This window comes from Cimex lectularius, unplaced genomic scaffold, assembly GCF_000648675.2.
Source record: "Cimex lectularius strain Harlan isolate CLEC.00 unplaced genomic scaffold, Clec_2.1 scaffold128, whole genome shotgun sequence".
NCBI lineage: Eukaryota > Metazoa > Arthropoda > Insecta > Hemiptera > Cimicidae > Cimex > Cimex lectularius.
Genome location: NW_019392876.1, coordinates 1,012,163 through 1,026,743, shown reverse-complemented (window position 1 = coordinate 1,026,743; position 14,581 = coordinate 1,012,163). Strand labels below are relative to the sequence as shown.

At 31.1% G+C, this 14,581-nt stretch overlaps 2 protein-coding genes and 1 long non-coding RNA gene across 6 annotated transcripts; all 3 read right to left on the bottom strand.

Moving 5' to 3' along the window:
- Position 1: 1 nt before the first annotated feature.
- LOC106674041 (malectin) lies at positions 2–5,167 on the bottom strand. Of its 2 annotated transcripts, XM_014406482.2 has the most exons (5): positions 5,084–5,167; positions 4,572–5,010; positions 1,023–1,205; positions 898–955; positions 2–766 (listed from the first exon to the last, which is right to left on the bottom strand). In XM_014406482.2, exons 2-5 carry the CDS (start codon positions 4,929–4,931, stop codon positions 561–563), a joined length of 807 nt encoding a protein of 268 aa, XP_014261968.1. In that variant the 5' UTR covers positions 4,932–5,010; positions 5,084–5,167; the 3' UTR covers positions 2–560. The 2 variants fall into 2 exon arrangements, with proteins under 2 accessions (XP_014261968.1, XP_014261967.1); XM_014406481.2 differs by lacking the exon at positions 5,084–5,167 and having other exon boundaries at positions 4,572–5,074.
- LOC112127671 lies at positions 2,926–4,564 on the bottom strand. Its single transcript, XR_002910679.1, has 2 exons — positions 4,365–4,564; positions 2,926–4,251 (listed from the first exon to the last, which is right to left on the bottom strand). It is a non-coding gene; the product is annotated as an uncharacterized LOC112127671 (long non-coding RNA).
- Positions 5,168–7,590: 2,423 nt separating the features above from the next.
- On the bottom strand, positions 7,591–14,066 carry LOC106674035. 3 transcript variants are annotated; one of them, XM_014406470.2, is made up of 12 exons: positions 14,048–14,066; positions 12,069–12,303; positions 11,757–11,987; positions 11,580–11,674; positions 11,390–11,459; positions 11,064–11,231; positions 10,562–10,812; positions 10,276–10,493; positions 10,050–10,160; positions 8,428–8,756; positions 8,147–8,370; positions 7,591–8,091 (listed from the first exon to the last, which is right to left on the bottom strand). In XM_014406470.2, coding segments are annotated over exons 1-12 (2,103 nt in total). In that variant the 5' UTR covers positions 14,050–14,066; the 3' UTR covers positions 7,591–7,922. The 3 variants fall into 3 exon arrangements, with proteins under 3 accessions (XP_014261956.1, XP_014261955.1, XP_014261957.1); XM_014406469.2 differs by lacking the exon at positions 14,048–14,066 and adding an exon at positions 12,361–12,507; XM_014406471.2 differs by lacking the exons at positions 10,050–10,160; positions 14,048–14,066 and adding an exon at positions 12,361–12,508.
- Positions 14,067–14,581: the final 515 nt, after the last annotated feature.

The window sequence follows — 14,581 nt, the reverse complement described above, 5'->3', positions numbered from 1 at the left end:
ATTCGCTTAGAGAATCTGGAAAAAAAACAAGCCACAAATTTTCAACCCATAAAAAAACCCCACCATTTTTACTAGAATCTAAAATAAAACCATTCTCACACTTATTAAGTACTTTTAATGTTTCATGGTTGTTAAGATAAATAGGCCAAACAGTCTTGTTAATACAGATAATTTTGCACCTGTATTATATGACCTCAGTCTTAATTACAGGACTCTTTTTAATTATAATTACAAGTTACAAGGTGGCTCAAAATGAACTTTGTGCATATTGAAATAATATATGCTTGTGTCATGTAATTTTTTTTTAACAAGATATTTCTAAATCACTTGACATTATAAAAAAAGTTTATATTTAAACTGTAACTGTGATTAATACTTTTATCAAAGTTGTAATTTAATATTTACAATATTAAAAAAAAGGGGGAGCAAACGTTATATATTATATACTCACTTTATGTCGTGCAACATAAACTTTTTTTAAATGTAATTTTCTCTAAATTTCTAAAATTTAGAGAGTCCTGAACATTTGTTTGACCAGCAGCTAGAAAAATGGGGATTTATCACAGTTTGCAGAGGCAGAAGAGTAAAGGTAAGAAGGCCCCAAAAGCCACAAACAGTGGTAACATTATAGAAGAGTCATCAATCTGGTACGGATCCGGTGTCTTGGGACCGCTGGGACGCCGCGACTTGGCACCAATTTGCTTCTCCTCACTCTCCTCCCCCTTCCACTCTTCTGTGTCTGGCAATGGAGGCAGCTTTGGCACATCTGTACAAGCACATTTAAAAATAAATAAATAAAAATAAGTAAATTAAAATAAAAATCAATTCACTAGTTTTTGTGGTCCGCTTGTCCAATTATAAAAATCAATAACAATTTTTTTCAATTTATTAAATTACCTTCAATTTTTCCTCTCATTACATAAATTGCATTTACTTTTGGATTATCTCTATAACCCTAAAATAATAATATTAATTATTATTATATTAACAAACTAGTTTAAGAAAATAAATAAAAAACATACCTTTATAAACTCTACCCGGATTTTTCCACCCCTGATATCTGATTCTTCTTCATTGTAATAAAGCTTTCCATTGTTGACGCTGAAGCTTATGTATTCATCATGGGCGACACCCCTGCCAACCCGATCGAATATGTCTAAGTCAGCAACGATCGTATGATCACCGTTTAAAACTATGTCAAAAACCTAAAAAAGTACTTTTGAATGATTACTTGGACAGTACTAAGACAAAATAGATTTAAATATTCAAAATAAAGCACCAGAAGAATGTGTCTAAAGGGAAAAAAATTCACCAAAAAGTACATATAACTGAAAAATAAGTCCTGTCATTACTTAAGTGAACTCTAACACAATCTAAATTCACTCATCATGATTGACCTATTGACATTGAAGTTTAAAAATTCTAAAATATCAAATTGGATCTTTTTGTTAGTTAAATTTTTCTGAAATTTTACCTGAAAAGCAGGTCAGATAACAAATTGATATACCAACCAACTACATAAACTCTCAAAAATCAATTTTGGAAAAAAATCATTAGGTACATACTTTTTACTGATATAATTAGTATTAGTATTTAATATATGAATTTTATATAAAAATAATTATTACTCTCTCTTTTAATGTAACATTATATATACATTTTTCTGTTGAAGTGTAGTTGTAAAATATAGACATTTTTATTGCCGATGTAGCACCAAATGAAGGTAGTTTGTAAAATGAGCTATCAGCATTTACATCTACAAGTTTCTTATTTCCTTGAACTATCAATTATGAGAATATGATGACAAGTTGGTGCTTAAAACAACTGAATTGAATAATAATAATAGTAGTTAATAACAGCAAAGACATATAAAAAATTGTCCACTATCTATTAATAGCCTGATAATGTAAATCTTTTCTAACAATTTAATTTGACTTTCTAATATTGCTTTTTCCCTCAGACTTACCTTTTTTTTTTTCTAAATATTATAGCATGTGGCTAAAACCACATCCACTTGGTGTAAAAAGTTAAGGTAAAGAATGCTATAAATTATGAAACTACATTGGCTAGTATTTTATTGCTGAGAACATTATTTACCGACAAGAATTAAATCATTATATTTTCAGAAGTGTTAAAACTCCTTACAGAGTCAAATGAAATTGTTGATTTCGCAGTAATCAAAGCATTTTTCTGATTTTTTTTTATAATGTTCTATTTCAGTTTAAATAAACTAACTGCATGTGGCAAAAATCAATTATAATGAAATATTTGTTTAAAAAATTTACTTTTTGTTAAAACATAGAGGCTAGAGGTTCTTGGTTTGAACAAACCAATAATACAATTTAATATCAAATTAAATTCAATAACTAAGTAGAATAAAAAAAGCTAAAAAATTAAAAAGCCAAATAGTTACAAATAAAATATAAAAATACAATTCAGAGGAAATATTGTACACAGTCAAATGCCTGATTTTGAACTGTTTAAAAAGTGCAATGGTCTGCTATTGTATGGTATGTACATCGTTAAAAAGCTGCAATACTATTTTTTTTAAATGGTATGTTTAACGTTAAAATCCTCTTAGCTATTTGAATTATAGCCACTTCAATAAGATATTCTGATAAATGACTGCTTAAGAATAGAAAATATTTTAGTGGTCAAAAATCGATAGATTTAAATTTAAACAAAAATTTATATTTAGGGGTTTCTAGCAGTGCTAAAACTAAATTTCATATTTGTTTCACACAAAAATTATGACCTAGTTTGCTTGAAAAATATTTGGTTTTTGAAATTTTTTGGTTATTGATAAACTTTGATAGCTTTTACTATGTTTTTATTGCCATCTACATAAACAATGCTGTAAAATGATATATTCACATAGTTGAGTTGAGCGAAAAATATTAAAAAAACAGAAAATTTCAACTTAAATTTTTTTTTGACAAAACCAGGGCCACAAAGTAGTGGCAGATACGTGTCCAATAGTATGGAGTGTAGAATCACAGAAAAGTTTGGTCCAAATCCGTGATGTCCAACCTGGTTGTCCCCTTGCTAGTTTAAAAAGGATCTTAGAAAACTTAAGGCTAAGTGTAACACCTCAAAAAAAATCCCTGTTGTTAAGCATAGTGATTCCACTTTTAGGGTTTAGGTAATAATAGGAAATAATAATTGCCAAGATCATTTCTTGGCAGAATAAAGTAAAAAGTTACAATGCATATATTTCACCCAGAACTTAAACCCTTTGTCAGATATAAAAATAAATTTTGAAAGAGAAAAATATTAATTGCAACTGAAAAATTATGAAAGTATGCTAGCATAGTAATAAATTTTTGTTCATGTCGTTGCGCAATGTAAGAATTCTTCAGAGTTGAATTTTAATAAAACAAGAGTCCAACGTGAGACTCCATATGAGTTCTGAGTTTGAAGGTAAGAATGACCTTTTTTATCTTGCAAAGCCATGTGATGATATGGAACATGCTTTACTCGGCTCTCAATGTAAAAATAGGAAATAATAATCGCCAAAAAATCATTTATTGGCAGAATAAATCAAAAAAGTAACAAATTAATTATACTTTTTGTCTAGAGTCTTGGTTGAGATAAAAAAAGCCAGTGGCACTAGTGAGATTCGAACCAGACCTTCAGGTCAAGCTGCTGCTCGAACGTCAGGATAGCTCAAGTGGTTATATGGTTGGTATAATTAATTAATATTGTTAAGTGAACATATGGATAAGTAAGAAAGTAACAAAGCAAAATGAATGTATTGTAATAGAATGTAATGTCACTAATGTACCCAATTTTATTAGGATCCATCTGTTGAATTTCTATGAAACAATGGCTAATTAAATACCCTGTGTACGTTCTTCAAAACATATATTGTAGTATTCTTAAAACAGTAGGAATAAAAATGTATGGAATATTAGTAAAATTTCTCCTGAAAGTATATCAAAGTACAAATAAAAGCTACTGTTTCCAGGTTAATGCTTTGGAATAATAAAGGATGTTGTTTTTGCTTTTCCATGACAGAATCGACATCGTTGAGGTGGTAATTAAATTGACCAGTATAAACGTACAACAAAGGATACATATAAAGATCTTTTTTAATATATACAATATAAATGTATAAATTAACGAGAGTTTCCTAAGTCTCATTATTTTTCTATTGTGTGTGCTACATTGTAGCTTAATGTCAATGAAACTCAGATTGTAGGATTTTCTGGTTAGTATTTAACATGATCGTGCAATGCAATGGGTTCTGAGCTGAAAAAATGAAAGACATCTTGGATGATAGATCACAATTTTTCCAAGTCGCAACCTTTTTCCTTCCTGACCTAATTGCCTATGAATTTGTGAAATTTTTAAGTGTAACATACCTGGGAATGAAAATGTATGGAATATTAGTATTAGTAAATGATTGTATGTACAGTTTGTCCTGAAAGTATAGAAAATGTACAAATAAAAGTTGATTTTGATATGGATTTTTTTTTCCTACTGAGATAAGATAAATTAAGAGGTGTAGAAGGGGCAAGATTCGAGAGATAAGATACCTAAAGACAGACGAGACGATGACCGATACTCACTTTCATGTTTGGAGCATTGAAGTAAACCTCGCAGAACTTGAGTACCATGACATAGTCACCATCGTGATTGATGGGTATATCGTAGCCAAATGTGCTGTGGTGGTACCTTTCTGTCTGGTAGAGTATCTGGTCGTTGGGTGGGACCCTGGCTATGAGCAACTGCTTCCCGTAGTCGGAGGGTATGCCGACTTTTCCGTAGAGCGGATCCCTTTCGAACCGGATGCCGAAGATGTCCGTGTGCGTGTCCCCGCCGGCGTTTATGGCGTAGATGATCTCTCCGAAGCTGACGACGTCGCTCACAGTCGCCAGCAGCGTCGTCAGAAGGAAAAGGAAAGACTTTGCTATCACTTTGAGGAACATCACCGCTCCCGAATCGGGCCGATCCGTCCTTTCCACCGTTTATCCTAAAACTCAGGGACGTCTCAGGTTCAAAACTTCCCTGGAACGACAAATCAGCATGTAAACATAACCAGAGAACCTACAAGTACGGCCTTATCAATAACACGAGTTACCTCCTACTTGATTCTTCTCCAACTTTCTCTTTCCAACCTCGATTAAAAAAAAAAAAAAAAAAATTGCCTTCCAACGCTAAACCGACATTGAAATTTAAAAAATTGTAAAAAAAAAAATCCCTAAGGCTAAAATAGCGGCGACTTTTTACTACCCCGACAGCACCCTTACAACAGGTAATTTCTTGTAATTCCCTATTTAAAAAGAACGTTTAACATAAAAAATACTTTCTTCAATTACTAACAATTCCTATACATTAGAAATACTGCACAATTAACAAAATAACTTAATTATAATCATAACAGTAAAATGAACTTAGTCTAATTAATTATTTTTAAAGCACAAAGCTAATAAAAAACACGTGGATTTCTAGCATACACAAAAAACATTATGTTATGTAATGAAGGTTCCGGTCAAAAATATATCAGTGGTGACGGGTGTGTCACAAGGATGTTTCCTAAGGCCCTTCTTTTTATTCGACAATCAAGCCTGTAGTTCAGATTTACAATATTAATTACCGATCTTGCTTTGAGTATGTAATAAATAAAATCAAACTAGCCTTAATTGAAGGTTAACTAAGTCCCTTTTCAATTAATTATCTCGCTTTGAACATTTAATAAATAATAATAAAATTTGCTTTAATTGAGGGTTTCCTGAGTCGCTTCTCGTTTTTATCCAGCATGCCCAACCTGTATTTCAGATACAATTTTAATTAATGTATGTATTTTCTATTTTAAACCACTGGTCTTTTGGTCAATATTAATAAAGTTGAGAAACCACAATATCTGTGGTAATTATTCGGAAATCGTGAGATGTGGTCTGGTGTGATGTAGATTTCAGAAAAACATTTTCTTTATCGTGCCACTTATAATAATCATCGACTAATGTCACTAATCACCACACATCTGTGGTAGTGTTGAAAAAGGTTTATTTAAATCCTTTAGTATGTTGTATGTTTTGGAGTTATTTCCAAACTTCAGATTTATTAAAATTATTTAATCTTACTAGTAAACAAGTTTATTTTTAGTCATTTAGGCTATGTATAGGCACTACTAAACTTAGTACTACGTACACTAGGTACTACTAAAACTGTTAATAATAGGATTTAAAACCACTGATGTTATTTTCCAACATTACTAACATTAATTTTGAGAATTTACAAACAATAATTCAAACTAGCTTATTGTTAACTAATTAATTTTTCCTGAGTTGTTTCTCATTTTTATTCAGCATGCAAAACTTATATTTCAGATTTACAATTTTAATTAATGCATGTGATTTCTATTGTAAATCACTGGTTTTTTGGTCATTAAGATTAACCATAGCTAATATTAATAAGGTTGAAAAAATCACAATCTTGTTTTTCAGTTTTACTAACATTAATTTTTTATAAATAAAATAAAACTAGCTTTAATTAAGAGTTACCTAAGCCCCTTTTCAGTTTTATTTACCAACATTAATTACTGATCTTGCTTTGAGCAGTTAATTAATAATAATAAAACTACCTTTAATTAATAGTTTCCTGTGTCCCATCTCCTTTTTATTCAACAAATCAAGTCCGTATGCATTTTTCCGAATGATGAATCAGTATTTAAGCTACTTTATTTGGCGTCACATAATATATCTGTAAAATGGACTATGCCTATCAAAAACTGCAATTTATGTTAATGTACAGTAATAGAATTCTAACAGAGGAGCCGTTTACACAAATTTTTTTACAGATTCAGTTAAAGATTAATTATTGATCTTGCTTTGAGTATTGTAATTATAATAAAAAGAGCACTCTTTAATGTTGCCTTTCCAAAGGGCGACGTTTTCTGGGCTAATGCTTCATAAAGGATGTTGTTTTTGTTTTTCCATGACAGAATCAACATCGAGGTAATTAAATAAATTGACCAGTATAAATGTTACATGGTTCGTTGTAGCTTATTATCAATGAAACTCAGATTGTAGGCTTTTCCTGTTAGTATTTAATATGATCGAGCAATGTAATGGGTTCTAAGGTGAAAAAATTACAGACAGGCTGATCACAAGATTTCCCAACTCTCATTCTTTTCCTTCCTGACCAATTGGCCTATGAATATTGTGAAGTTTTTAAGTGTAACATCGGAAACAATGTGGGCAAATAAATTATTGATACTAACTTTCTGACATAATTGAATCTTGATTAAACGTAGGAAATACTTTTAACTTCTAAACACCACAAGAAACAGTCAAGAAAGTTTGCAAGTCTCATACATTTTTGTATACGTTACTTACTAAGGTATACTAGGTAGGTGTTGGTAAATAAGATTAAAAAACACACCTGAAAATATATATTTATTAAATCAATATTTTTTAGAATAAATAAGTTTTTTAAATCACTCTTCAATTCTCTCATTTTTATTGAGATATGTGAAAAAGTACGTTTAAATTTCTTTATGAAAGCACTAGTTTATGAAGCTTTTAATTAATAGGGTTTGCCTTTCAATTGCGACATTGTTTGGATGGAATGTAATAGAGCAAAACATTACGCAAAAGCATAAAAATTGATCATATTTGACATGCATAAAACAATTTGGCAAAAAGCATACAATAAGGAGGAATGGAGTATTTTTTTCTAAATTTCCAAATGGACAGTTAATAGAATTTAAGATGGCCTGCTTCTACAACATTAAATAATCTAAATTCATTACTATAGAAAAAAATAAAAAATAAGAATTAATTACAATAACACTTAGCTTTAAAAAATTATGTAATGGTTTGAAAAACTTAGCACATAAGATATTTTATATAAAAAAACAAATAGACAACGATGAATGACTAGCATTTTGGCACAGAAACAGATTTGGCACATTTAAATTATAAAAGTACAATCCCGTGGTCTCTTTCCAAAGTTCTTTTTGCCTTGGTGGGTAATATTCCCATAGGATCAGCTGGAGTAGGAACGCCAGAAATTGTATTACAATTTTGTTGGTAGAATACTTGAGTTTGCCCACATTGGTAACCATAAGAGACTGTGTCTTCACCTCTAATTTAAAAATATGAGTATACATTTTAATTAATAAATTATTATAATGACTAACCTCACGAGTATATTAGTTATATTGGGATGCTGACTGAGGGTAAAGTGAAGAGTTGTTAACAACTCAAGCTGGTGTGGTTGGTAAGCGCCGCCTCTTTCAATTGGACCCCAGCTTGGATCCACAACTGCATAACTGTACTCACCTGATGAACTGATCGGCAAATGGTCCAAACATTTATGTAGTCTTTCTTCCACTTTTTTCAAGTTGTGGATACTTTTCTCCCACTGTAAGACAGAAAATGTGAATTATAAATATGAGAATTAAATTTAGTCTATAGGTACCAAGGTATGGATGTGCTCTGGATTTGTTGCAACTTCGTTATCTATAAGGAGAAGAACAGATGTGTTGTTGTGTCCGAAAACGTATAGGATCATCTGTACCAACTCATCATCTCCTTCAGATGGTTTGTCTTCATTTTTATCTTGACCCGATGCCAGAGAACTGCTCGCCAGTTCAAAAGCGGGCGTCTTCACCATACTCGGTGTTTTCAACATCTTCGGCTTAGACGAAATGGGCGTTTCTAAATTAATCTCTTCTTGAGCCAGAAGTGACAACTTAGCCATCAATGGTGTTAAAGGAACCCCTTGTGGCGCTATTAGTGGGTTGGAATCTAAAAGTCAGGTACAATTTTAATACACAAGGACGATTTATTCCATTTCATCTAAACAAAGGAATTCATTCAAATTAGTTTTTCTACTTTCATTAATACAAGTTCATACATTCACACCATGCAATCTCAATTAATACACTTATTACATTTATATATGGATTAGATAAGTACATTTATGCGATTTCACATTTTCTTATCTCATCTCACAAATAAATAACAATTTTATTTATATGTGAATGCACAAATAATATGCATACTGGTTTACCAAAATTTCACAAAAATCTAGATCTTGGTATGGTCTGGCTAAAAAACAATTCAATTGTTATCTGCCAAGCTTTTGAACAATTTCACGGTCATCTTCAGGGCAAAACAATCTTAAAGATAAAAAGTGACACAATTAAATGTTTTAAGTTTTGAGATGATGCCAGAGGAATTTTTTTTTAATGAAAAGAATTGTCTCTCCCATAGGAAGCCTAGCAATCTTTCTGATGTAACTTCTGGGACTTGATTTCCACTCGTATTTACCTCCTCCACACATGGTGGAGAGAAGTGCATGCCACATCAAAAGCAGGTGGTTTCACCATACTAAATTTTTTGAACATATTCAGCTTAGATGAAATAGGTGTTTTTAAATTAATCTCTTCTTGGGCTAGAAGTGACAACTTAGCCATCAATGGTGTTAAGGAACTCCTTGTGGTGACCACTAGTGAATTGGAAAAATTACTATTAAAATTACTTAATTATGTCAATTTGTAGACATCTGTAAGATTGTTTTGCCTGATGATGACCTTAAAATAGGTCGAGAGCTTTGCAGATAACAAATGAATTTGTATTTTCATCCAGACCATACTGAGATCCAGATTATTTGTGAGTAAAACAGTTGTCGATTCATCTAATGCTTTAAACAATTACCTGAATTTATGACATTTACCATTTCATTTATAATTAATTAAAAATTAATCTAATAAAAAACAGTGTATATTATTTTGTTATCGTTTTCTAGAAAAAACTCAAGTTTTGATAACTGTCACCTTATTTTGACATACGTAAATATTTTTGTCAAAGTCCAACATAAATTTACCATTTAGGCAAGACAGAACAGAGAGAACATGTTTCACATTACAATTACAAAGGGAATTCTAATGTTTACTAACATGCTGAAGGTTCGAGAAGCTCAGACATTGACATAGTTGTGTCCAGGCTTGAACAAGTCAACCAATAAATAGCAACATGATAATGTAAAAAAAAAATTCCAAAAGATTATCATGCTTTCTGGATTGTCACGATATTCACCTGTATTGGTTTTAAGTGGTAAAGAGAAAAGCCTTTTTGCTTTTTGAGTAGGCTTTGGGGGTTTGTCATTGGGTTCTGCAGTCTTCAACGCTATACTTCGAGGTCTAGCTCCTTCAAACAATCACATATTTTGAAGGAAAAAATGAATATAACAATTAAAAGCCTACTTGTTATTTAAAACAATAAAAAAAATTGTTAAGATAAAAGTAAAATTTTATAAACTCACTATTCTTTTTGACGCTTTCGGACTCTTTGAGGTTTTCATAATGGTGAGTAATTCTCGAGTTACGAAAGGGATATGAGACGGGAAGGCCGTTCGACTTGAACAGCGGGTAGTTTGGGTCGCAAATGGTGTTATAGTAAGGACGCATGTTCGTCATTTTACTTTCAACAGGTGAATCACACCACTTAGGTTTTAACGACGGGAGGCCAAAGCTATAGTACCTGAAATTCACCAATAATTGACAATGCTGCCAAATAGAAGGTAGAAAAAAAAAAGTGTGAATATTTACCTTACTGACAAAGCTATATTTTTTACAATATCATCAGTGGTTTGGGAATGTTTTTCTGGAGGTGGATTTGTTATTATAAAGTTGGAAGGTCTTATTGCTTCCATTCTAGCCAACTGTCTTGCCTTTACAGCATCTTTGACCAACTCCGGAATTTCGCTAGAATCAGATTCGTATGGTTCTTCAGGTACGGATGTGAATATTCTTGACATGTCTCTTTTCATGCCGATCCCATCTTTTGTTACTTTCCCAGACTGAAATATAAAAATTGTTTTAATCTTTTTAAAAAAATAGGGGGGTTCACATTGGCCGAGGACATATCAACCTCTAGGGTTCTAATATCTTTTTGATTGAAAAAGCCCATTTGGAAGTACTTTGGGTTCAAAACAGTTCCCTGTGCTGCTGAAATTTGAACTTCCAGTGATTCGCCACTGTATCAATGCCTTAACCATTGTGGCCACCAGTGCCCCCAAATATTTTTAAGACGTATTTTATTTTACTGTACTTTGCTATTCCCGTTTTCTTTCCTCCAGTTCTTGATCTCTTTAAGGCCAGTATGAAATTCTCTGACTTCCTCTCTGAGCCTCCTGACTTCAGACGCCTCAACGTAAATGACAAGAAGCTGAACACCGAGTGGAAGGTGGAACGGCGTCTCCAGATTTTGAGCTGGAAGCTGAAATATATATATTTTTTTAATTTAAATTATAAAGAATCAAGAGAAGCCTTGTCAAAAAAGGAGAAAACAATGAGCAAGACAAAACGATGAATATCAGAAGCTTTGAGAATAGGATTAAAAAGAAAGAATGAGGGTTTTTTCCATTTAAATGTTACCTTTATCCTGTAAGGGTCAGTAACAACAAGCTGTTTTGTTAAACTGTGGTTCAATTGCGTGGCGACGACTCTACAATAAAATTATAAATTTGTATTGTGCAGTAAAAATGGCATATTTGTGGTTATGTGTGGATGTGACGTATTTGTAACAGAACAAAAATATGTATTAATAAGAATTTCTCTTATTTACTTATTCTGATAAAGCAAAGTGCCACCAAGGACGCCTTCGATACTCTGGAATGACTGCAGTGCTTGGCAAGCCTCAAGGTATAAGGTGGTTGCACTCTAAAACATTATTCAAACGTAAATTAATAAAAAAATAAGATTAAAAAAAAACAACTTTATAATAATTTTTAAACCTGTTTACCTTGGGAATCTTAAGAGTAGGAATGTTGCCAAATGTGTTTGTCGCGAATTGCAATATTGGAAGGTAGACTTGTAGCAATTGAGAAAAACGATCTGTCAGACAATCATCCTCCTCCGAGAGCGTTGCTTGCAAAGCATCTATGTCGTAGTGGAATAGTCTTAACAATTTATACAGTATATCAGATCGTGTCTTAAGAACCATGTCTGGTATGTTTCTGTCAGTGCCAACACACTAATAATAATTACAAAAAAATTAAACTATTTATACTGACCATTCTCATTCAGAAATGACAATTTAATGTTTAAATCTTACTAATGCATAGTGGCCCATTTTCCGCACGGTGAATTTCCCGCTCTGCAATGATATGATGCTCGGGACTGAGAAGACTTCTGAGAAAAATTGTGTGACCCCCATAAGCTGACTGCACAGATAATGCCTTTGCTCGGAGTTAACCCAAGTCGGATAGAAGTACACGATGGCGTCCAATGGGTCATCGCTTTCCGTTTTGCACAGTTCAAAGTCATAGAGAAATATCAGTAACAGTTCCCTGTGAGATAAACAAACAAATAAATAAAATAAAATAAAACAAATATATCTTGCTTACTTGGTCATTATGTTTGTTTCAATTGTTTTCAAGAGAGGAAAGAGTGGGTGATGTTTTTTTTTTTATGGATGATTACATAACATAATTTGTGTCCAAGCCTGTCTGGTGAACCAGGTTCAAACTTCAGAGTTCAGAGATAAAACCCATGAGCAGAGAAACCTCTTTCCAACCCCTCGCCACACCCCCCACAATGCAATCATTCCAACTCAATACTGATTTACCCCCATTTGCCCATTTAAAACATAATATTGCAACATGAACGATTTATGCTAAAAATTCATAAATTTATAATATGTTTTTTAATTTTTACCAACTTTCCAAGAATAAATTTATAAATTTGTAGGTTTAGTAATTTAAAATTGAAAAAAAAATATACTATTATATCAACCCAATAGTGCTTTAAATGGCCCCTAACTATTGTTGAAACTTTGTATGATTTTATTACATATATTTTTTAATTTAAGTATTTCTTCACATTGTTGTATTCAGTTGGTTCCAGGGCATTATTGCTCCTTTTTCATCTAAGTATTAAATATAAGAAGCATTTTATCGTAAAATATACATTAAAAATAAAATAGTTTAGGAGGAAAAAAAACACCAGGCATTACACAAAAAAATGAAGGTGTTATACACAACATTAGTTGCAGATACATGAGTTCAATAAGTAAATAGGACAATAAGAAGTATGTACTACACACAACAAATCAACTGACATACAAATATTTAACATCTATTTATGCATTTTTTATTACAGCAGGTTAAATTGGTACATTGGCAGACAGATTTTTTTAATATAATTTTTCCGCTAAACTATTTCATTTTTAATGCATATTTTAAGATAAAATGCTTCTTATATTTAGTACTGACTAGATGAAAAAGGTGCAATAATGCCCTGGAATGAACCAACTGAAGACAACTATAATATATAATAACTTTAATATAATAATATAAGTAACCAATAATATAAAACTAATATAATAATAATACAAAACTATAATATAAAACTAATAATATATATAAAAAGAGAATAACCTGACTATAAAACTTGAAACATACAAGAATTAATAATATCAATAACTAATAACTATAATATATAATATAAACAAATACTGTAAATTAAAAATTATATGCAATAAAATTCATACAAAGTTTTTTTTTATCACAGCAGGTTAAATTGTTTTTTTTATAAAATTTTTCCCCTAACAATTTAATTTTTAATGTATATTTTAACATAAAATGCTTCTTATATTTAATACTGACTAGATGAAAAAGGTGCAATAATGCCCTGGAACCAACTGAATACAGCTATGTAAACAAATCCTGAAAATTAAAAATTATGTATCATAAAATTCATACAAATTTTTTTTTATCACAGGAGGTTAAATTAGGTACATTAATTTTTTTATACAATTTTTCCCTTAAACTATTTTATTTTTAATAAATATTTTAAGATAAAATGCTTCTTACATTTAATACTGACTAGATGAAAAAGGTGCAATAATGCCCTGGAACCAACTGAATACAGCTATGTAAACAAATCCTGAAAATTAAAAATTATGTATCATAAAATTCATACAAATTTTTTTTTATCACAGGAGGTTAAATTAGGTACATTAATTTTTTTATACAATTTTTCCCTTAAACTATTTTATTTTTAATATATATTTTAAGATAAAATGCTTCTTACATTTAATACTGACTCGATGAAAAAGGTACAATAATGCCCTGGAACCAATTGGATACAACTATGTAAACAAATACTGTAAATTAAAAATGATATGCAATAAAATTCATACAAAGCTTTTTTATTACAGCAGGTTAAATTAGGTACATTGGCAGACACATTTTCTTTTAACACATGTTCATTATTTTTCAAACAATTTGCTTAAGTCTTTTACGCTTGTATTTCTCTGTCTTTAAATAAAATAATAAATAAATAAATAAAAAGATTTTTGATATGTACAAATGGGCTATTTATCCATGAATTATAAAAATTTACAATGGCTCTATAGATGTGGGTTGTCAAGCTAGGCGTGCTTAGGGTTACATGCATGTAGTCTACCAAAATCCAACCATCCAATAATTCTTAGAGCAGTGTTTTCGACTACCTTGAGCTTAGCCAAATTGGATGTAGACATATTTCCCAAAATGGAACAGTGTAACTTTTTAATGGTCGTATGTGTGGTTCATAAATAAGTTTTTTATTTTTACCGCCCATAAT

Coding starts and splice junctions, on each gene's coding strand:
- LOC106674041 (XM_014406482.2), bottom strand. CDS start 4,931: ATGTTCCTCAAAGTGATAGCAAAGTCTTTCCTTTTCCTTCTGACGACG. Junction 1,206..4,571: donor TCAATGCTCCAAACATGAAA/GTGAGTATCGGT, acceptor GTACTTTTTTAG/GTTTTTGACATAGTTTTAAA. Junction 767..897: donor AATGAGAGGAAAAATTGAAG/GTAATTTAATAA, acceptor GTGCTTGTACAG/ATGTGCCAAAGCTGCCTCCA.
- LOC106674035 (XM_014406469.2), bottom strand. Junction 11,988..12,068: donor AAATGGGCCACTATGCATTA/GTAAGATTTAAA, acceptor AATTATTATTAG/TGTGTTGGCACTGACAGAAA. Junction 11,232..11,389: donor CTGACCCTTACAGGATAAAG/GTAACATTTAAA, acceptor TATATATTTCAG/CTTCCAGCTCAAAATCTGGA.